This window comes from Nyctibius grandis, chromosome 1 (genome assembly GCF_013368605.1).
Source record: "Nyctibius grandis isolate bNycGra1 chromosome 1, bNycGra1.pri, whole genome shotgun sequence".
Classification (NCBI taxonomy): Eukaryota; Metazoa; Chordata; class Aves; order Nyctibiiformes; family Nyctibiidae; genus Nyctibius; species Nyctibius grandis.
In genome coordinates, this window is record NC_090658.1 from 47041542 (window position 1) to 47064871 (window position 23330).

General features: G+C 44.3%; 1 protein-coding gene across 4 annotated transcripts; it reads right to left on the reverse strand.

Annotated features, from left to right (window-relative positions):
* Nucleotides 1-1314: 1314 nt before the first annotated feature.
* Nucleotides 1315-23217, reverse strand: TAF5L (TATA-box binding protein associated factor 5 like). 4 transcript variants are annotated; one of them, XM_068406363.1, is made up of 6 exons: nt 23146-23162; nt 19219-19286; nt 18589-18733; nt 12413-12517; nt 9008-9732; nt 1315-3288 (listed from the first exon to the last, which is right to left on the reverse strand). In XM_068406363.1, the coding sequence occupies exons 3-6, from the start codon at nt 18728-18730 to the stop codon at nt 2491-2493; spliced, it is 1770 nt and encodes a 589-aa protein (XP_068262464.1). In that variant the 5' UTR covers nt 18731-18733; nt 19219-19286; nt 23146-23162; the 3' UTR covers nt 1315-2490. The 4 variants fall into 4 exon arrangements, with proteins under 4 accessions (XP_068262464.1, XP_068262473.1, XP_068262457.1 ...); XM_068406372.1 differs by lacking the exon at nt 19219-19286 and having other exon boundaries at nt 23146-23217; XM_068406356.1 differs by lacking the exon at nt 23146-23162 and having other exon boundaries at nt 19219-20402.
* Between the last annotated feature and the right edge of the window lie 113 nt (nt 23218-23330).

A 23330-nucleotide genomic window follows, 5' to 3' on the forward strand; every position in this document is an offset into this window, starting at 1 on the left:
ACACCTCAGAAATCACTTTTACATCTTTTAGACTGTATACGTATAATAGGATTTGCTTCCTAAGTCTCTTTACTCATCACTTTGGTACGCAAAATATCTCAGAATAACTCAATTAATAAAAAGCCCAGTTCCACTGTAGAAGATAGATGTTAAAGGGAAACTCTTCTCTGCCCATGGCACCTTTATTTTTTTCCTCCCTTTTGCTTGCTGTTTGCTCTACTTCAGGACCAGAAGTCCAGCTGCTCTACATCTAAACACTCCTCAGGACATATGGCAACAAACAGCAAAATGAATTCCAGTGAACACTGATGAGCCATATCCTTCCTAGGTATGTATTTACACAGGCGTTCAGCCAAGCACAGATACAAGAGCAGTCATTTCACAATGAAATCCTTCGGACTAGAATCTACAGAATCGAGCAAAACCACTCAAAACAACCACAGAGATTACTACAGGTTGCAGAATACAATGCATTTAGTCTGGTGAGCAGCATCAGCTCAATAGATCTGAAGGAGAGGGTCTCTCTAGAGACCTGCGTGGCACAAAGCATCAGCAAGACAACCATCTCCTATACTGTTTTTTTCAAAAATGCCTGATCCCAGTCTGGGATTGTTGAGCTGCTTCACACTTTTGATATCCAGCTGTCAGAAGATTAGCAGTGCCATTCAACTCCAAGTGTACAGAGGGGTTTCTGGTACTTGCAGAGCTGAGCCGCAGCACACACTGTTACTAATCTCAGAAAGGTCAAACGCTTTTCTGAGAAAAGGTTTTGGTCATTTACCAACCTAAGTAGACAAAAAAAAAAAAAAGGCAATTGTGAGCTGTCATCTAAACTCTTAGATTGTTTGGATGTTCTCAAGAGAATTCTCTCACATAAGTCCAGAAGGTCTGAGGGAAGCTGAAGGGAATTATCATTTAATACCAACAGCCTGTCTAGAAAACATTAGGATTGTGCCTTCGCTCAAAAGAGGCATTTTAGAACATCAAACTACAAAGTAAAGGTCACGCAGTGCTACAGAATGAGGCCTTCTGGTGCACAGTGTCAACCTCAGGGGGTACCTAGATCCTCCACATGCATTTTGGCTGGCCTACAAAGCTGTGTCAATACACTACTCCATGACCTGCCAAGTCAGCTCTGTGGAAAGCAAGTAGGGGGGATATCAAAACAGCATGCGCCAAGTGAGCGAGACCACCAGATTCAGCCCCCAAGTGCCAAGCGGGCCCTGTCTCAAGCAGTGTAGGAGAAGCATGTTCCTGCCCTCTCCTTCCCATGCAAGTCAGAGCAAGTTTCCCAGAAAGAGACCAAACCGTATATTTTTTTTAAACTAAATGCTTTTAATAGAAAACAAAATACAAAATAACTCTTTCCAGAAAGCAGAAATATTTAATCTCCCCAAATGACAAACTAGAACGTGCTTTTTCTGCAGATCCTTGTTGTATATGCTGATGATTTATCTCACAAAGTGTTCATGAAACTGATATTGCAACATTTTGAGAAAAATCCAACACTGGCAGAGCTGCCTCTGTGTACACACAATAATTTAGTAATACTATTTTTCCCATGTCACTTTGTGTCTCTCTCTCCTTGTCCCCCTCTTCCTAGACTGCCAACTTCCATTTACAGAAATATTTCTGTGAGGTGCAGTGGTGGATTGACATGCCACATTTCCATTAGGAGTCCAAACTTAGCTGCTTCAGTTCTATGGTGCCCTCCCTCCAGACAAGGCAAGTCATCTATTACCCTTAAAGCCACAGCTCTACCCCCACTGTCCTCCCATCCTCAAAACACAGTGCAACCAGATTCAGAAAAATTTCTAATTAATGGATCATAAATACAAATCTCACAGCTAGTACCAGGAACCAAACCCAAATGACAATGCAGAGATAGGCCCCAACTGAGGTCAGATTTCCATTCCCTTACTAAAAAGAAAGATGGTATCTTCTACTTAGCTAGTCCAAAATATTCCAGAAGTGCTACAGGGAGCTGTAATATTTAGGACCGCTATGACTGTAGAAAATACATAATGTTCTTTTAATAGAAGGGTCTTAAAATGCTGGTCCTCTGCAATACCAGGAAAACAAAAGCAAAACACAACAAAAAACCCTGGGCCAGTAGTTCTCTACACACTCAAGCCTCAGTTAACAGTACGTAAGATGTGCCCATCAATCAATACAGGGTATTGAAGTGCAGGTCAGCAGCTTATCTGGTTGGCAGTTTCACTTGTCTGGACCAGGCTTTCGGTTTCCCCAAGCTACTGGATTTCTTCCCCTTTTCCCCATCCCTACAAGATTAGAATGTATGCGTATTTTCATCGCTCTTCCTTTTCTCCTTATTCTGTTCAACAGCACAGGCCTTTAAAGCATTTGCATCACTCTGAACATGCCTTTTAAGGGGGCAGAGGAAGAAAAGTGTTTCACAGTCAGTAATCTCAGCTTGCAATGGACTCCGTCATTCAAGACACCCACCCATTTCCCTAAGAAAAAAAAAAATTAATGTTCCTGATTTTCTTGTGCAATTCCAGTCACTAGAAGAAGATTACAGGCCATGAACTGTACGCTCAATACATTATTCATTTGTCCGGTATATACACCAACCAGTTCACTGGAAGACCCATCTGCAGGGGCGTTGCAGTAAGTGTTCCGAATGTCCCAGACCCGGACTGAATTGTCCATTGATGCTGAAGCAATTAAACTACTGTCGGGGCTAAAAGTAAGGCTGGTTATGTTGTCCGTGTGCCCTCTCAGTTCTTTGTAAAGAGTTCCTGATGCCAAGTCCCACAGCTTTAGCCGCTGGTCTTCACCTGCTGATGCCAGGTACTTACCATTGGGAGAAAACGCAAGCGCTAGCACAGGGCCACGGTGCCCGGTGAAAAGACGCACTGAGTTGCCTTGCTGAGTGCTCCACAAGCGCACAGTTTTGTCCGTGGAGCCCGTTGCTAAGTAGTTGGAATTGGGGTGGAACTTGACACAGTCTACGTCCGCTAAATGGCCCGCGTATATCCGCAGTGGGTACGTCCGATCAAATGACCAGAGCCTTGCAGTGCGATCGTGGGAACCACTGGCAAAGTACAGGCTGCAGGGGCTAATATCCAAATCCCAGACAGGATAGGCATGTCCTTGGTACAACACAGTGTTTGTAAAACTTCCAAGGTCCCAGTATCTGATGGACATGTCCTCAGAACAAGATAAGAGTCCCGAACTGTCTGAAAGGAACCTCGTGCTATACACAGGTCCACAGTGTCCTCTCAGGATCTTCATTTCTGTCCCTGCACTGTCATCCTCTTCCTCCTGGTCAGGGAGGAGAAAAAAGAAACAAGAAAGGCAAGCATGTTTATCTGTTCAACAAATACAGGAACCACCATGAGAAAAACAGGCGGGTGTTAATACAGAAGTTGTTATTTTAGACCTGGCACAGTTTGTGCAACTCAGACACAAACGTTGCTAGTGCATTTGCTACATCTAAGTTAATGCTGAAAGAGATGGTGAGATAACACTTATATAAAGGTTTTATCTTCATTTTGGGTAGCCTCATGCTCACTCCAGAAGGCACCTTAACCTGGGACTGTAGGCTAATAGGGGGGAAAAAAGTCTTTTATGACATTTTTCCACTTGCTAAAAACATATGCTTATTCCCTATCCGCTCTCTACTAAACTTTTGGCTAAGATGTTAAAACAGATCTTGGCATCTGCTCTTTTGGTGTGGTCATTATTGGAAGTGAATCTCACAGTAGAGAAAAAGAAATACAGATGTCTTAAACAAAAGGCAGGAGGTGGAAAGACAAAGCATATTTGACAAGCTGTCTGCTGGACATTCCTTCTTAGCCCCACACATGAACAGAAACCCAGTAAGGCCAGAATGTCTATTTCTCCGTGCAAGCTCCATCAGGATGCTTTCGCAATATCACCCTCCAAGAACAGCCTCCAAGAACAGCAAATGTATGCAGCTTATTTAAGTCAAAGAAAGAATGTATTTGGGGAAGATGAATAATCACAAAAGGGATGGCACTGGAAACCTTTTTATCCTGTAGTTCTCCAATTCAAGTACCAGGGCAGACAGTCAACAAGTAAAGGCTTTCATGTTTAAAGACTGTTCAGTGAGCCATACTAAAGGAATCTCCCAATGGAGGGTTAGAGTCTCTAAAAGTCTACTCAAGTAGCACCTCTTGACACTCAAAGGCTACAGACTGCACAAGTTTCAACAAATCTCAACTCAAGAAAGTGTCCTTGCCTGACAAGCTGGGGTCTCACTGACAGAGTGCAAGATAACCATGGCTTGGGGTGCACCTCTGTAGTAGCTCAAGACCACCCTTCCTCAGGGCTGTCAGGCAGACGCTTTTCCTCAGTACACTCAATCACAGACAATCTCTGCACATCAAATTCAACACAACGCCCTTTTGTTTGGGAGCAGCCCCTTTAACTTTTATCATCGCAAACTGGCCCGTTTCCTGCAGAAGGAGCACTTCCTGCCCCGAGAGGAAACCCAATTCCCCAGGGCTGCCGGACTGCTGACGACCAGCAGAAGTCAGCACGTCGTGAGCAGCTCTCTTGGCTGACGTGACATCTCCCATCCCTCTGACCTCAGGACTCACATACAGTTTTGCTTCAGACATAGCAATGGTCCTGAAAGCCCTTCTCCTCCAATGGTTTCAAATCTCATGTCAGAGGTGAGCAAACTCTGCCTTAGCTATCTCGCTGCCTTTCTCCATCTCAGCTGTGTGTTTAGCGGTAGGCAGCAAGCTGTGTTTAGCAATGCAGAGTAGTCAGTGCCCATGGGAGTTTTATGATGTGGCTGGGAGCCAACTTCATCTCTACTATGAAGGTGAGGCAGAGAGAAATTGCAGGCTCTAGCACGCAAAGCCCCGTTCTTATTCAAATTGCTTTTTCTACCTCAGATACAGTATTGCTTGCTGGAATCCACAACATCTCTAGACTATGTTACCACATTAAAGGAGAGAGGCTGATACCTGCAGCATTTTATACTATTTAATTATGACTGTAAGGTTCCTGACAAGTTACCAGTGGAAGCCCATTCAAGTTACCTGTATTGTACTAAAGTTTTTGTAAATTCTGCAAGTCCATGTATTTAATTTTATGCCTTCTAATTCATAGAGGGCTACTTGGGCTGTCTGCAAGCACATCTTTTTCTTTACAAGCACCTACTCTTCTTCTCTTGTATTACAGTAGCCGCTTATTTAAAAATGCCTGCTGAAGCATTCAAAACCACACTCCTATACGGTCACAGGTACCAAACCTTATATTTTACTTCTGTTTGACACCCACTTAGCATAACAACTGCACGCTGCTGTTATAGCTCACTGAAAACGGTATATCTATAATGCTTCTGAGTCACTAAACTTTTCCGTTTCCTCCCTATCCAAGTTAGTCTGCTGACCAGATTAACAAAGCAGCTGGAAGTGCAGCCACTACATTACTGCCTTCCAGAACCAAGCTTCATTCCTTTGTCAGATCAAGCACACTCCTCCTTGCATCCCACAGCTACTACCATGTAGGTGAGCATTTACAGCAGATATAGAAAGGCTGCAACTTGTGTTATAAATCAGCAGGGAGGCAGGGAATCCTTCTTCACAATATTTTTTCGGGTTTCCAATTTCACACACTGAATGAGTTTCCTGGATGTAACACACCAGTGGGCATTACCCAGTTATCCATTAGCTCCTTCTGAAGTGGTTGCTGCTGCAGGTTAGCATGAATGATTTGTATTTCCTTGGAATGGACAAGAAATTAAGTTATATAAGCCTATTTTAATCAATAACCTACCCACGCACACTAAGAGCTACCTTTTATTATTGGTACTATCCACTTTGAAAAGAAGAACTATCAAAACAGATTTTAAGTAATAGGATAGAACTGGAAAACCTACCAACACTACTAAAATAAGCTAAAAAAAAAAATTTACTCTTCAACAGCGAACAGGAAATCCTCCTGAGCAAGTACAAGACTCCCAAAAATTTTATTATTAAGAAACTGAAAAGAATAAAAGTCTTGACATGTTTTGTTACACACGACACCTTCCAAACGATGGACAGACTGCCCAACTCCTCAGCTATTACTTAAATTAGTAATGAACTTTGCATGTCAGTTACCTGGACCCAGAAAAATTTACTGCTGATGCATTTAACCTTTATCTAGCTGAGAAAAATTATCTTGATCTTCCACCCAGCATAAGCCTCAAGAGAACGAGTGAGCCTCAAAAAGCAACAATGAACCTCAAAAAAACAAACCAAAACAAATCTCACCCCCTTTTTTTCCTAACTAGTAACAGGTTTCCCTGGGTGTTGTCATCTCTCTTATCCTGCAGTGCTCTTAAGATGTCAAAAGGTAAGATCTCTCACCTGCCTACAGCAGGGATCTCCTAGCAGGGAAAGATGAGGGAGTAGATACCACGGCTCTCTTTGCAGGACATTTCTTAACTGCTTCTTCCAGAATTCCCTCCCATCTGCCATCTACCAAGGTGTTGGCATCATCCCCGCTCGCTACCACTTGAAAGACCACTGCCACTCAAAAGCAGAGTCTTAGAAGCAGAGCTGAATGGCATCAAGTCTTATGTCTTCACAGAATTTAAAGGCTGCCACTCTTGTGGCTCGGAACAGAGAGCATTATTTTCTGTTGTTGATTTATGTAGTACCAGCAATGAGCATGGCAAAATTGCAAAGAGGCAAACAATACATCCATTTGCCCAGCTGCAAAAACTGCATTTTTATACTGGACCTTAAGTAAGGGAGACTATAAAATGGCATTTGTGAGATGCCACTATAAAGAAAATAGAATTACTTTATCCCCAAATAGTAATCCTCTCCCTATTTCAAGAAGCAAGACAACACTAGTGAAGTGCGCTAGGGCACCACACTGAGCAAAATTCACTAAAACTGTACCTAGCAGATGACTTTGACCTTACTGACACAAAAACTTTACATAGACTAGGAAAAAACATTGTTCTCCAACACTTCTGCCAAGCTTCAACCTCATTTTTATATACATACAAAAAGGATTATTAAACCCAAGAATCTAGTTGTAATGCCACCCTGAACAAGATCCACTGAAGCTCGCACTTTTAGACCTCTATATCTTCATACACAGAAGGATCTATTTGCTGCAGCAAATCGGAAACCAAGCTGAAGATTAATTTTTTCAGGCACTACTATTTAAATATAGCATCTAAAGCTAATTACACAAAACAGAAATCAACCAAAACAAACAAAACATAGTTTAACATCTCCCAAGTTATTCTATAGAACTCACTGAAGTAATGTCAAAGCACATTCAGAATTTTTGTTCTTTGTTAAAGTTTTCATCAGATTTATCGTGATTAATTGTTGCTGATCATACTGCAGTGACAGTCTGGAACACAGCCCCTGTTCACACCGAACTGCATTACTGATGACTGCAGCCTGGTTAGGGTGATCTTGTTTGGTCTGTCTTGGCATCTGTGGCTTCCACTCCCGTGGCACCCAAGTGGGTGGCTGGTCTGTTCCCACCTGTGACCCTGCAGGTGCCTGTGTATTTTCACCAAGGGCTCCAGGATACACAAAATATTAAATAGCCAACGAGAGCCATGTGTACTCAAGCTTCCGCAGCCATTTCATAATACACGTATGATATGCAAGTATTTGCCTACGTGCCAGAAAAAGCTAATACACACTCTTGATAACCTGGCAATATCTCACTTTTCTATAGTCTGGAGCCAAAGGAGGTGACCTGCTGATTTACCAGAGAAATTCTCCTCTGTCACAGATTATTGACATTTGGTTTCCATGACAGGCAATACACACAGTCATGTGTCCTATGAACTCCTGCAGTTATAACAAAGTCCATAGCTCCATCTTGGGCTAGTCTGACCCACTTATCTGCTCACTCTGCAGAAAGGGTTAACCTGGGAAGCAGTGAGCATGCTGCTGTGCTATCTCACCTGGATGCCTGCCTCTAGTTCTCAAGCTGACTAACAAAGCAATCCCTAACCATAGATCTCTGCGTACAGCAAGCAATCTGCACTCTTCCAAAATAAACAGAACCCTGCCACTAGGTATTTTTTATGACAAGAAAACAGTGGAAAAAAGGATGTTTCTCCTGCTAAATGCTCAACACAAGAACAAATGAGGCTTGCTTTTTTTTTTTTTTTTTTTCCCTTCAAGAGGGGAGTGATTAAACAAAGGAAGAGTCACAAATTCTGATCTCTAACCAGATATAAGATGCTACGTGGGCAGCTGTGGCAGAGAGGGGAGGAAGGGCGTGACTAGAAGGCAAAAAAAGAGTAAACTTGAAGATGCTATCTAGCCTGGCATGTGAAGGCACACACATCCACGTCCTTGTCTCCAGCACTTCGGAGTGGGAAGCCTCTGAAGTTTCTACACTGCAGATTCCTTAACAGAGACATTTTGCGTAATTTTTCCATGCTAACTCTTCACCTCTGGTTAAGGTGATTCCTTAAATACAGTTTTGCATTTAGGCATTCCTCCTTCTTCCTGAGGCCTCAGACCAGCCTCCTTTGGCTCTTTCCTTACTTTGCCTTCATTTTCCTGTTCCTGCATCTCTCCCCTTCTCTCTACTGTTCTGACTGGTTGTTCTGAGCCACTTTCCTTCTATTTTTCATTCACCACAGTGTGTTTTTACTGCCCGCATCTCCTTGTTTCATCTTCCCATCCATAAGAAGGCTCCAGGCTCCTCAAGGAAGGGAGCCTTCTCTAGCCACCTTGTCCTTACTGGGCTGCCTGTGTACTGTCATCTGTTCAAGGACAGCTGGAGGAGGGAGATCAGCACCTAGGACTAACAAACTATATGACCCAAGCACAAACTCACTGCACCTCAGTGCAGTATTTACAACCACTGCAGGAAAGAAGAAGGACAAGAGCAGGCTATAAAATTTGTGCGTCAAGGCAGACAGGTTGTGGAAGGGTCTCACAGTCCCCTAAGACATTAGTGAATACTCCACAATGCATGCCCAAAATACCTCGTCAGAAAGGGTACGGGGGAAAAAAAAGGGTATCCAGACCTCCTCATCCAGGATGTCACAAGCCAGGCGGATGCGGGACACATCAACGAGGTGAGGCTCAGATTTTAGCTTTCTGGAACGCAGGCTCCACAGCTTCACACACGAATTATCAAACCCAGCAGCGAGCAGCTTGCTATTTGGTGAAATCTCTGCAGTGTTCAGCAACTGCTCCGTGTTATAGAAGGCATAGAAACAGATGGTCGTTAAGGAAGGGGGCCCATCCTTGACACGTTTAATGCTGTCCTGCAGTAAATCCAGCGCTGCCTCATTCTGCAGAATGGAAGCCGGCACGTCGCTGGGTTCCAGGCCGTTGCTCTCGTTGCGCGAGGAGCTCCCACCAGCATAGAGCTGGTAGTCAGTCCTCTTGGCGGGCTGCACATCCAGGTGAATGTGCAAGGTCAGGACTTTGCACAGGGCGTTGTTGTTGTCACTTTGGAGGTAGCGAAGAAGATAGTTGTAGCTGTCCTCTTGAAGGCGGATGACGTACTTGTTGTCCAGAAAAGCCCGGAGCTTCAAGTTGGACAGGATATCTTGAATAGTCATGGTAGTCTGCAACTGCTCAATGATATCCTTCTGGCTGGCATTCTGCAAGAACATGCCATGGAAGCGGCTGTAAAAACTGTCCACTGTGCTTTTTAGGCCATTCTGGACCATGTTCAGATGGAGGTAGACGAAGAGGGGATACAGAAGAGGCATCACTTCATGGCTGTGCTGAGAATCTGAATCTATATCAAAAACAGCAACAAACTTTGAATGATTTCTCAATCCACTTTCTACTGGGAATAAAACAGAGCAAGGACAATTGCTGCAAAAAGCCTTGACAGTGGCATCAGAGAGCAAGCGAGAGGAGACTTCTGTTGGTGCACCTAAGCGAACCTGTCACCTAAAGGGGACACATAGTACCTGTAACAGGTCCGAAGAGAGATTTTCAAGTCAGTGAGGTATGCTGCCAGAACAAAATCCAGAGATTTCAAAACCCTTTTTAGGTGTGGGCCAGCTATTAAAATACCACCTCAAACTACATGACAGCTGAATTTTTCCCCTATGTATTTAAAAAGAAAAACTATGCCCTCTGTTTATTGCAATAAATGGACTTTAGCTTCGGATGGAACTGATTTGTCTCCAGGGGAAAGGGAGCTACAGTTTCCAAAATGTACTGCAATATGCTGTGCTCGTTTCATTTCTGTGCCTGCTCATGTGCACGCTTTCTCTCTCTCTCTCTCTCTCTGTCCTCCCCCAACCTCCCTCTGCAAAGGCAAATCCCAGCAGTAGTTCCTAGCACACAGTGTAACCAACTCCCGATTAGGCTGTGCTGTACCTTGCAGAGACTAATCGGTGCAACAGCTCCACCCCTCCTTCACCAGCTTCTTAGGGCTGTTTCCCTCCCATGTTCAGCCAGCTGCAGGGAGCTGTAAGGAGCAGAGCCCTGCCACAGAACACTATGGCAGCATACAGGGCACAATGAGTTACTGGAGGACCAAATGGTCCAAATTACTGGAACAAAACAGGCATTGCTGATCCTCAAACAGCATTGCTTCTTTTCAATTTGTTCTTTCCTCCTGCCACTCACCAATGCATATTCTTTATTTCCCCTTTCCATCAGGTTATTTTTCTTCTCCTGTTGAGCACTCTTTCACACTTTCTCTGGTCCATACTGTGCCTCTCTCCCATTTCTATGTGAGTAACTACAGAGTGTGTGTGGTGTGCAGTGTATCCATACGTATTTGCATATTTAGGCATCATTCTTTTTTCTGTCCCACTGAAACTGGGCCAAAGCCAGTGAAACCAGTGGTCTGTATGTAGTGAAAGCCCTAAGGAGCCAGCAAGTGCTCTTTTCTCTGCAGGTGCTCTAGTCCAGAAATGCAACAAGGGAAAGGACCTCACTGTGCAGTGGGGGAAAAAGGGAAGAGATGGGAAGTTGGCAGAAACAGGAACGAAGAAAATGTTCCCCAGGAACATACGAAGAGAGGTTATGGGAGCTGTGTCTGTCTGTCCTGGAGAACAATAAGGGGGTATCCAACTGCTGCCTTCAGTACCCAGTGGGACATTACGGAGGAAAAGGAGCCAGCCTCTTCTCAGAGGTGCTCAGTGAAAGGACAACAGGCAAGCTGCCGCAAGGGAAATTCTCACCAAATCACTCAGCCCTGCAGCTGGGGCCTGGAGGTGCAGAGCAATCTTCATACTTTTTGATTTTCAAAACCCGGCTGGACAAGGTCCTGAGCAACCTGACCAAACTCCAATCTTGCCCTGCTTTGAGCAGCTGGTTGAACTAGAGACTTCTAGAGTAATTCCTAAATTATTCAGTCATCCTAGTCCCCTGCCCACTCCTCAGTGCCCCTGGGAGCAAGTATCACAGAAATGGGAAGTGTCCTGCTGTGCCTTGTCGCTGGCAAGTTACTCCCTTGCAGAAACAGTAGCAGTTCACGTGTGTAAAAAATCAAAACTGAGCAAGAGGGACAAAAAAAGATGAAAACAGTGGCCTGAACACCCAAACCATGCCTAGCACTTCCCCAAGTGATATTTAGCCACTGAACAGAGTAACCATACTTCTCAAAAATCTATTAAACTGTAAGGATTTTCCTCTGATACTAAAGTGCAATGGTGTTGAACTGCTCTAGGTGGCAAGGCTAAGACTTCACTATTTTCTGCCTCTGCCTTTCTGTCTGCCTCCTTCCCTTTCACCTTCAACAACTATCAGGAATATTAATCGTAGTGTTATGCACACTGGGATCAAATCCCTACACTGGACAATTGTAGATGTGCTCAAAGGCGGAAGGAGTGGCAACCTTACTTTCCTTGGTACTATTTTCTAAAAATCATATCTTTCTTCTTCCCACATTTAGGACTCATAGAAGAAATAAGGACATTCCCAGGAGTACCTTTTTTTAATTATTAAAAAACTATTAAAAAACAATCATGATTGTCTTTTGCATCACACTATAGAGTGAGAATTTTTTTCCTTTCTGTCATACACCTCCAGTCTCAAAGCCAGTACAGATAAATTTAAGGGACCAAATTCTCCCTTAAAAATCTAGGCCATCATAAAAAGAAGCCAATTATGAATAAAATTAAAACCCCTAAACTAGAAGACAGCAAAGAACTACACTCATTTCTAAGTTACCTGCCTTTCACATAAAACACTCTAATCTTCCTTCTTGTCCTGTATACGTACGCTGCTGTCTAGAAGATCTACAAAGGCCAAACGCTTGAACAAGGAAGGGCAGTCAGCTATCTACAAAAGCCAAAAGGTACCCAGCACTCAGACAACAACAAAAAAGAAAAATGAAATATTTTTAACTGTAGTAACTGAAATCTCAAAACTAGAAATCAAAAGATCATTAGAGACATGATTTTAAATTTTATTGTATTGTCCTTTACTCCTCTTCCTTGCTTCCTCATATTTACCTGTGAGAAAATTGCGTAATCGTCCAAATTGTACTTCATATTGCTGTGGCTCTGCCAGGCAGGGAGCTGCAGACACAACGTTGGCACAACCAGATTCAGATTGGACTGCGAAATAAAATTAAGTAAAAATTACATAGGGATTTAAGGAGTTTTGCATGTGTGCCTGGAAACAAAGCTTCTCATAAAATCCAGGGTAATGCAGCCACCAAGATGACATTGCATCTTTCAAACCATCCAGTGATGACATAGTCCAAAGCGTCTAAACATGGCATTAACAACCTAGACAGATCAGGAACGAGAAAGTATACTGAAGGCTTAAAAAAAAAACCCCTTAAAAATCTCAGCAACTCACCTGCTCCCCCCACAATACATTTGTAAGTTTTCAAATACAACCTTAAGTTCCCAAGAAATTCAGAGTAACACCGTCACAGTTCCCTTAGCAGTTTTACAAGATGCTCAGTGGTTTTACTACTTTGCACTCAGAAAAGATTAGGAAAGCAATCTGCAACTTCCTCCAAAACAAAGTTTATTTTTCAGCAGGACCCACTAACCATTGTGGACAGAAGGTCTGCAGTGACACTACCTCAAAGTCTCAAATTCCTTCTCCCAGTCATTGTCATTTACAACAAATGATAATCATTATAATTTACTGGTCTCCTAGAGGTGGTGGTGAAAACACGATGAATCTCTAAGCAAACATGTAGCAGTTTTTAATCAAAATGTGTCCTCCTCCCTGAGGAGTTTAGGTTAAACAGCAGCTGGTATCTGACCACAAACCTACTTGTTACCAACTCCTGAGATGGTGTTAAACTGATTTTCAGAACCAGTATCAACTCTACTAAAAGTGGTTCTTACAGCATTGGTGATGTCATCTACCTGGACTTGTGCAAAGCATTTGACACTGTCCCACGCGACATCCTTGTCTCTAAATTGGAGAGACATGGACTTGACAGATGGACCACTCGGTGGATAAGGAATTGTCTGGATGGTCACACTCAAAGAGTTACGGTCAACGGCTCCATGTCCAAGTGGACACCAGTGACGAGTGGTGTTCCTCAGGGGTCGGTATTGGGACCAGTCCTGTTTAACATCTTTGTCGGCGACATGGACAGTGGGATTGAATGTGCGCCCTCAGCAAGTTTGCCGACAACACCAAGCTGTGCGGTGCGGTCGACACGCTGGAGGGAAGGGATGCTATCCAGAGGGACCTGGACAGGCTTGAGAGCTGGGCCTGTGCGAACTGCATGAAGTTTAACAAGGGCAAGTGCAAGGTCCCGCATGTGGGTCGGGGCAATCCCAAGCACAAATACAGGCTGGGCGGAGAATGGATTGAGAGCAGCCCTGAGGAGAAGGACTTGGGGGTGATGGTTGATGAGAAGCTCAACATGAACCGGCAATGTGGGCTTGCAGCCCAGAAGGCCAACCGTATCCTGGGCTGCATCAAAAGAAGTATGGCCAGCAGGTCGAGGGAGGTGATTCTGCCCCTCTACTCCGCTCTCGTAAGACCCCACCTGGAGTACTGTGTCCAGCTCTGGGGCCCCCAACGTAAGAAGGACATGGAGCTGTTGGAGCGAGTCCAGAGGAGGGCGACAAAGATGATCAGAGGGCTGGAGCACCTCTCCTATGAAGACAGGCTGAGAGAGTTGGGGCTCTTCAGCCTGGAGAAGAGAAGGCTCTGGGGAGACCTTATAGCAGCCTTCCAGTATCTGAAGGGGGCCTACAGGAAAGCGGGAGAGGGGCTTTTTACAAGGGCATGTAGTGATAGGACAAGGGGTAACAGTTTTAAACTGAAAGAGGGTAGAGTTAGTTTAGATCTTAGGAAGAAATTCTTTACTGTGAGGGTAGTGAGACACTGGAACAGGTTGCCCAGAGAAGCTGTGGCTGCCCCCTCCCTGGAAGTGTTTGAGGCCAGACTGGACGAGGCTTTGAGCAACCTGGTCTAGTGGAAAGGTGTCGCTGCCTGTGGCAGGGGGGTTGGAACTAGATGATCTTTAAGGTTCCTTCCAACCGAAACCATTCTATGATTCTATGGTTCTGAACTATTTAGAAAGGGAACTGGCTTCTTCTCTGGCACCAAATCTCTGCTCTTCTGCTAGCCTCTCAGAATCCGACAGGAGACTTTGTGCAAGTTTATAGACAACCACCAACATACCCTAAGCATATACAAATACCAGTGATTAGAAACACAAATTACAAAATTATAACTAATATGTTTATTCATCTGCTCTTCTAAGAAGAGCACAAAAGGGCAAGGAGTTTCACGTTTTCCTCTCCTAATTTTTTCAATTCATAACTATTCCTCCACCAAACCTATTTTCATTACTCTCACTTTGAACTCCTTCAACTTCTTTCAGTCTCCTCTACCCCCTCACTGGCTTCCATCCTCTCTCTTTGCCTTCCTACTCCCGATTGATTGCTTTTTGATCCAGCATTTGGCTCACGCACAGAGGCACAACTCTGACAGCCCTGGAAGTCTATAAACAACATCATCAAATGTTCACATGCTAAAGAGAGATAGGCCAGCTTCCAGCTCATCTCAATGCTTCTAATTAGAAAAAGATCAGCACATGGCGTACAGGCAGCCTGTCGCCATTCTCCCCTCTCTCTCTCTGGTAAGACACAGGTCTATCTTCCTGCAGCTTACGGAAATACAGGAGGTATGTTTACCAGCTCTCCGGAGCACACTGAATTCAGCTTTGTAAACAAGAGAGCTGCCCTGTGCTTATCATCCCCTCATGGGAAAAAACAAAAACAGATTCCAGCACCAACACCCTATTTTCTCTCAAATCAGTTTAGAAATAAACAAATATAACCTGGTGAAAATGTACAGATACACTGTGCTTTCTACAGCCTGGCTGCTTCAGAAACTCACAGCTGGTAAGAACTCCAGGCTCACATGTTTGTATTACTTAACAGCTAAAGTAAGACAACTCTGCTATTTGGACTTAAAATTTAATATAATCAATATTCAGCATGAGAAAGTAAATTGCATGCATGCACATGTAGTAACTCAAAAATGCTTAGTGACAGTTTTCAATGTCACCCATACCACTCATTGTAAAAGCAAAGAAAAACAGAAATATGAAGGTCTGTCTTTTATGCTGTGCCACGGGGTTACATACAAGGGTCAACTCTTCCCAGAGTTCTGGTTGCCTCATTTCAGTAGGAATGGGAATGACTTGCTCGTGCCATGCAAGCACTACTTACTGGCCTTGGCTTTATGAAGTGCTCCCTCCATGCCACCTATTCAACTTTCTCTGCATGAGCAACTTAATTCCAAAATTAAGATGTACTGCATGCTTCAGAAAAGGAACATCATATTTGGCTACCTGTCCTGGAACAGTCTCACTGGGCAATCATTATGCCCTACTCTTTCAGCAGTGATGCTAGAGCTTGTTCCCATCAAGCAAATGGTAAACAAACCCTACATACCAGTCAGTTATAACAAGTTCAAATTCTAATTCTTTTCCTTCCCAAAACTTTACACCAACCAAAACTGCAAAAAGGATCAAGAGCTCAACTGATTCCAAAACAAGAGTAAATTTTCAGGCATATTTTTCTTCTGGTGGAAATAAAACACTGGCCACATCCTTCTCATACATTAAGAAATCTACCATAGTTTCTTTTCCACCTTCCCCAGTAGTCATAAGAACATTTATTGGAAACATCTGCTCCTTAACTTCACTTCCAGTAATTGCAGCCAGCCATGTGACCTGATAGCAAAGTCAAAGGAACTCGCTCCTAACTCAGGGATATGGACAGTACCCTCCTGGTCTTGTGTGCTGGCTACGAGCAGCATTGCTTCCAGCTAACAAAGGTGGGGCTACTGCAAATGCTGTTTAACAGCAACCGATTCCTCTTTTACATGAGTGTGATGATGTATAATTTTACATTATTTCAGATAGTCCTATGTGTCGTTAGGATACTATGGGCAACATTAGAGGAACCTGTTCCTTAGTCACTCATTCTGTCCTCAAATACTCTTCAAGTTTTCTACAGAAATACAGGAGAGTCACAAGGAAGCTCTGCGCTGTATTTTACCCTGCGATTGGACAGGGTGCTAGATAATCTCATCTGGGCTCCCTTTCCCACAAAAGGTTGGGCTAGACGATCTTTCGAAGTCCCTTCCAACCTGGGCTGCTCTACGATTCTGTGAAAACAGAGCTGTACAGATACAGCAAGTATATGAAGCAAAGGAGAAGGGCTGAACTGAAGAGAGTCTGGAAAAAAAGAAATGCTGAGGTAAAACTGAGAAACAAGACTATTTAAAACCAAAAACAGAGGACACTTTTCACTGTGAAAGAAGAAATCACAAATTGAAGACAGAAGTAAGCAACTCTCCCATTTATACAGGCTGGTTAATTTAAAAGTCAAACAAAAGAAAAGAGCTGAATAGAAAAAGCAAGGTGAGTTTTGTTAAGGAACAAGAAAAAACATCTTCAGAAATAAAAACTTGATCACTTTCCCCGAAATAAAGCAATGCAGGCTTTAGAATCTGGTCAGTTTTTAGTTTGCAAAACTAAGATGACTGCAGCAGGAAGTATTTTCAGTCTCTGTTGTCAGAATAAGTACGAGGTGGGTTTTTCTTTTTCGACAGTCATTCATGGAACTGCAGCATACTCACAGACAGCTTACTATGAGCATGTTTGACAAGAAGTAGTAAGCAGCTGAATACACGAAGGCAGACCATTTTCAGTTCTAATGAAACTGATGACTAAGTTCTGAATCACCAGCCATGAAACCCTTGCACTGGCAAGAGGATACAGACTAGTAAGAAATTTAGTAATAACATTTGGTGGAAGATTAGTAAAAAGACAAAACCCAGTCACACACTCATTCACACTCTTCACCGAAACATTTTTTCCTGCATGATGCCATATGTGAATGCAAGGGCTTGCAACCCAATTCATCTCTCTTACTTCAGATAGACTTGTGTCCTCCTGGTATGGATTGGTCCCAAGTTCTAATCCTATTTCAACACCGACCTTTCTACTGACCTCTCACATAAAATCTCCCATCAAAAACAATTCAGCATTTTACTTTGGTTTCATTCCTTCCCCATCTCCCCCAGTATTATTTCAGGGAATTGCAACAAACTTCTGACAGTTACTCTGAAACAGCAACGAAATGAAAAGTACTAAGAAGATGTAAGTCACTTCTAATAATGAAATATTACCCAATTTCCTTCAGGCCCTTGAGAGAGTCAGCCTGGACATTTACCCACAAGTCATTCATCTTTGCATTGTAACTATGGCAAAATACTCTAGAGGTGGAAAGAGCTATTTTGGCATCCACCCTTATCTGGATACAAGCCCAGAGTTATACAGCAACTAATGTTTTGTCAAATCAAGTTGTATCACAAGTAACTAAGGTCTCTGCCACTCTTGGCCTGGGATACTGTCACAGTCTAAGGAGTTTCAATATCAGAAAACATTTCCTCCTTACATTTTCACCCAAAGGTCAGCCCAGTATTTTCTATTACTTTTACAAGTAAATTTAATCTTTATAACCTCCACGTTGCTTGCATCCTTTCAATATTTGCACATGCTCAAGCAGTAGTGTAGTTTGTTATAACAAAAATAATTATTACAATGAAGACTGTCACAGACAGGATTTGAAAAGCAGGTAGTGTAGCAGGATTTAGAAGCCTTTAAGAAAGAGAAGAAAGGGCATACAGGGAAATAAACTGCCTCATCCACTGAAGGGGTGTCAAGTGCCAGAGCAGTGCTTTCACAACCAGAAAGCTGACTTGGCCAGAGAAAGAAACAGCCTGTATCACTTCCATTTCACATGATATAGCTCTCCTGCAGCACAAAGGTACAACAGATCTTCCTGCTGCTATTTAATTCATCATCTAGGTTCTTCTCACCTCTGTCCCAAAGCACCACTACTCACCAGACTTCATGTTCTTTGGGATACAACACATGCATTTGCCACTACTGTGACCTGGTATTTCAGCCTGCTGATTCGCTGACCATGAATCTCACCTTGTTACACTTTCATCCACATTTTCATTCTTCAGAAGTTTGTAACTCACACCAGCTTCACACTGGGAAATTTATTTCAAAAGGAGAGCTGTCCATACGCGCAGACAAATTCACATAGTTACCAATATACATACTCACACTTGTCACAACTCTCCAAAGAAGCATGCATGGAAAATACAATAGGATTACCTGTGAGATTAGCTGCCATCTCTTCAGCAGTCTGACACAGCCTCAGCCCTTGTTTTAGGGGACCTTCTGAGTCCACATACTGACGGCGCTTGAGGTAGCAGGACACTGCCATCTGAATCTGTTCTGTGCGTACGCGTTTCATGACCTCAAAAGAAAAGAAAGAGATGACGGGGCTGGGTAGGTATATGCTACGACTGGCAGAGAACAAACGGCTCAGTATTTTCATTGCTGAAGTCAAAAAACTTCGTTACTGAAGTAGGAAACAAAACCTTAGGCATGTGCCTCTCAGTACTAAGGCGTAACTAGACACTTTGAACCAGATCCATGAAGATATTTTGCTCCCTAATTTTACTAATTTCACTGAGGAATCCAAATTACTTTTGAGGATTCTGTACTAAAACTGCAGTGGTGAGCTGAAGTATTTGATTTTATTAAAGATTAACTCATAAAAAGGGAATGTTTCTCCTCCTGGCTTTTTTACAGTAGCAGTTTGGGTATTCTTCAGTCATTTTCTGACTTCTCTGCTTGACCAACCAACAAAACGGTATCAGAAGAGTCAAAGAATGAGAAATTAACATACAGGAAGGAAATTTCAGAATCATAATGCTTTAAACAGCATGCCTATTTTACCTATTTGAGGAGTCCAAGAAGCAATAGCTTATCATCTGAAGTTAAAGGTTAGAACCAGACTTCTGGCGCTTCAGTCAGGTAAGTCCCCAGAAAAAAAAAAAACAGGGATATTAAAAACAAAAGCAGAGCCTTCTGCCTTTTTCGCCCGCCCTCATCTATCTAGACTTCCCTCTTACAAAAGTTTCAAAAAAATCCTTTGAAGTTTCCTTTATATAAGCTTTGAAAGCCATCCTCACAAACACCACTTGGTAGTATCTCAAAACCAAAAGGAGCCTGATGCTAGCTTTTAGCCTCTGGCTTGTAATAAAAGAACCTCAGTAAGATGAATGCAATAGCTCTCTTGCTATTTGAGCAGTCCCTGACCGCCACCAATCCTTTGCAATAGCCATCAATTTTACACAGATGTTCAGATAACCTAAAAGACTTTAAATAAAGCAGAACTAAGCAACAATTTTATTCTACCAGAATAATAGGTACAGGCTGCCTCAAGATAGTTCTACACCTTACAGCGCCACTGCCGCAAGACCTGCGTACATTTTACAAGGGCACATGCCTTCTGGTTTGAGCAGCTAAATCCAACAAAACATGACTTTTCAGAGAGACAGACAAGGATGCCCATTCCTCTCCCTTTTAAGAGCCCTATTTCTAACAAAATGACAGCTTTGAAAATATCATAAATGAGCCTTCTCTAATACTCATGCACACTTTAGTGCTTATCCCAGTTGTCAGAACAATAAGCCCTCTGTGGAGTTCCAAGCGGACAGGGATGCAAGGTTTCAGCAAAAGCTACTTTAAACAGATACGTGGAATTGCAAACCCATATGCTCTGGGGAAGACCTTCAAAAGATTTCCATTTGTTCTCACAGGTGAAGTAACTGTTGAGGGTAGGGAAGGGGCATCAACAGCTGTGCAGTTTTCAAAGCGTTTCCAGACAGACCTATTAAAGTCATGGGTTTCAACCACAACTTCACCCACTCTAAAAGCAAACCTCCTTTTCATCTTCCTTGCAATTAAAAGAAATTATATTTGAGACAGTTACAGGATCAATTTGCGCTAGGTTAGATTTGGTGAGAAAACCCTTATTCATTATGGCACAGCATGCATGCACAGATCATTACTCATAAACTGACAACGTATCAGAGAAACTCAGAACTAGTGCATGAAAGATGCAGAACTCCAGAGGACCCTTTGAAATGACAGTGACAAACAAGAGGAGCCCTGAGATCAGCCTTTTCAAGCTACTGAACAAGCGGATGACCAACAGAGAAAATGGTAGATTTTAAATCACAGGCAAAAAAAGCAGTAGGCTACACAGTACTCTCAAATTCTAACATCGGGATCGGACATTTTAGTGGCAAGAAAGAAAGGCCTGGGAAAGGTGCAGTCACTGGCAGCTGATTCAAGTCCAAGCTTTTTCAGAGTTTTGGGAGTAACAGGGAAGCCCCAGTTCCTTCAGCCGAGATTAGCAAGGTGGTGTTTGCAGCTGCTTTATGCAATCTGTACAGTTTCTTGCTCCCTTCACATACCCTGTATAATCCCCCTGGCAGTCACAGTAGCGGGTGTTACGAGCAGTATCTCAAGGAGATCTCTGTCCCTACTCCGAGGTGACAGAACAGGAACTATCTTAAAGGAAATGCATCTTCAACAAGAAACACCCGTTGGCATCAGACACACCGTCACCCCTACCTTCATTCCAGGTCTTTGTTTCTTCGTTCACTTTGCCTTTATACTTCACCCTCGGCATTACAAAGAGCAACATCATAGGAGCAGGGAAAGCGTTCGTGAAAAGTGCAAGAAGAGCAAAAGCAACATTCCTATGAATATTCTTTATCAAGCCCTCAAAATTAGAGTATATAATAAAACAAACATAAGGACAGCCTGCCAAAATGCCTTTAGTTGGGTTCAAGCTGAGCCAGTTCACAACAGGTCAACGATGCAGAATTTAGAGGCAAAAAAGGACAAGCCTGCCATTTTAACCTCTAATCAATTTTAAGACTCTAGCTCTCACCACTGAAGATAATCTCCCAAATATGAAACAGACTGGAAGCATATAGCGTCCTCTGTCCATGCGTGCAGAAAGCTTGAAACAATTGTTTGGAAATCCCAGCTGCCTCATTCTTCTCAAACAGCCAGAGAGAACAATAAATACTAATGCCATTAACTATTTTTACTGATAAGCAAAATACATAAGGAAAGAGAGAAGAAAGATCACATTGGAGCATGCACAGCTACAATGCAGCATCTTCTGCAGTGTCACAAATTGGAGCACCAAGGGAAAAAAAAAAGGGTATTAGGTTAATTTTTTTTGAGGAACCAAAAACAGTGAAGAAACCCAGAGGAGAAGCTGATCATACAGAACATATCACAAGTTCCTTTTTTCCTAGAAAAGGTGGAAGTTAGCTGTGTACTAAGCACTGGGCCAAAGAAATTAATTTCCTTCCTATGCTACATCTTGGGTACAGGTTTAGGCAGATTCCACGGCCTTGAAATATTACCAGTACGGACATACGAAAAAGAGCTGAAAAACTACTGTTGGAAACGCTGCTTTTCAAGACTCTGCATCCCTGTCCTGACACTGTGACAGCAGTCTCTCCCTTCGAGCAGACTGAGAAAAGACCTGTGAGCATCAGAGAAGAACCAAGGACAAGCAATGTTAAAAAACCCAAAAAACAATAAAACAACCCACAGAAGCACATTTTGAATATTCTCTACTGAGATCTGTGTCTCAGGCCTCAGTTGTAGACAGAGAAGTACCATGTCTTATCCCTTAGCACTATAGGTGAAATCTGCAGTCTACCAACAATACTAAATCACCTGATCTTTAATTTTTTGATGTTAAGTTAGTCGAAGATTTACAAAATTTCAAAATAAATGAGATAAGGATAAACTGATAGGAAGATAACTGTGAACCTAGAGCCGAGGGACTTCACACATGCAGCAGGTGCAATTCAGTAAAACAGGCCAGTCACCAGGACAGGTTGACATGGAGACTCGGCGTGCTGGTGGTGCAGAATAGGAAGGTGCTGCAGAGAGCAGGAACTACGGAGAAGGCTTTTGCCTGAGCAGCGGCGTTCACGCGAAGAGGCAGAATGGGAAGAGCCGTGATTTTCGAAGAGCCTGCATCCATTTGCATCGCACCTAGATTTGGCTCACAGTCCACGGATTAAGCTTTGCCAATTCCACAATGTTGGGGTTTTTTTTCCCCCAAAAGACAGAGCCAAGCAGCGCGTTTCACCCGCCCGATCTCCCCCGCGCTACCTGGGCAGGACACGCGTTACTCCGGCCCACGACACACCACCTTGCTACGCCTTCAGCCTCCTGGTACCACCCAACCCTTCCCCCCCCGAGCGGGGCTGCCGGACCGAGCGCCGCTCGCCCAGAGGCCCCGCGAAGCGAACCCGGAGCGACGCCGGGAGCCCCGGCAGCCCCTCGCCCGTCCCAGGCGCATCGCGGGGCCGCTGCCGCCCGGGCGATGCTCACGAGTGGGACAGTGACGGGCGCTCGCTGAAGGGACGCGAAAGTGAAAGTCTTCCCCTATCAGAATAATTAGAAGAAAAACGTAAAAAAGGGAAGAGAAACGGTGCGACCCGAAGCAGCAGTTCGTCACACACACGCACTTCGCAAAGAAAAAAAAAATACAACAAGCAAAGCCCCCCCCGGCACCTGCGAGCGCAGGGAAAGCGCCCGGCCCTGCCCTCACACGGGGCTGCCCCCGAGGGCCGCGCCCGTGTCCCAGGACCCCCCCCGCCTCCCGGGAGCCGCCTGCCGGGCCGGGCCGGGCCGGGCCTGCGGGCCTTCGCCACGAGGCGGCCCGGCGGGACGCCCGGGGCCCGCTCCCGCCGCCGCCCCCCCCGGCGCTCCCCCACCTCGTCCCCGTGCGGGCCTCGGGCCGCAGCCCCGCGCCGGCCCCCGCTCTCCGCCACTCACTGAGCATCGCAGGCGGCGGCGGCGGGAGGCGGGGGCCGGCGGGGCCGGGGGGGCGCTGTCACTGCGCCCAGCGGCGCCAGGCGCTGCCGGCGGGCGCGCCGCCGCTGCCGCCTCCCCTGGGTGCCGGTGGTGGTGGCGCTGGCGCGGCCGGTGCTGCCCGGGGGACGGCTGCGGCTGGCGGCGGC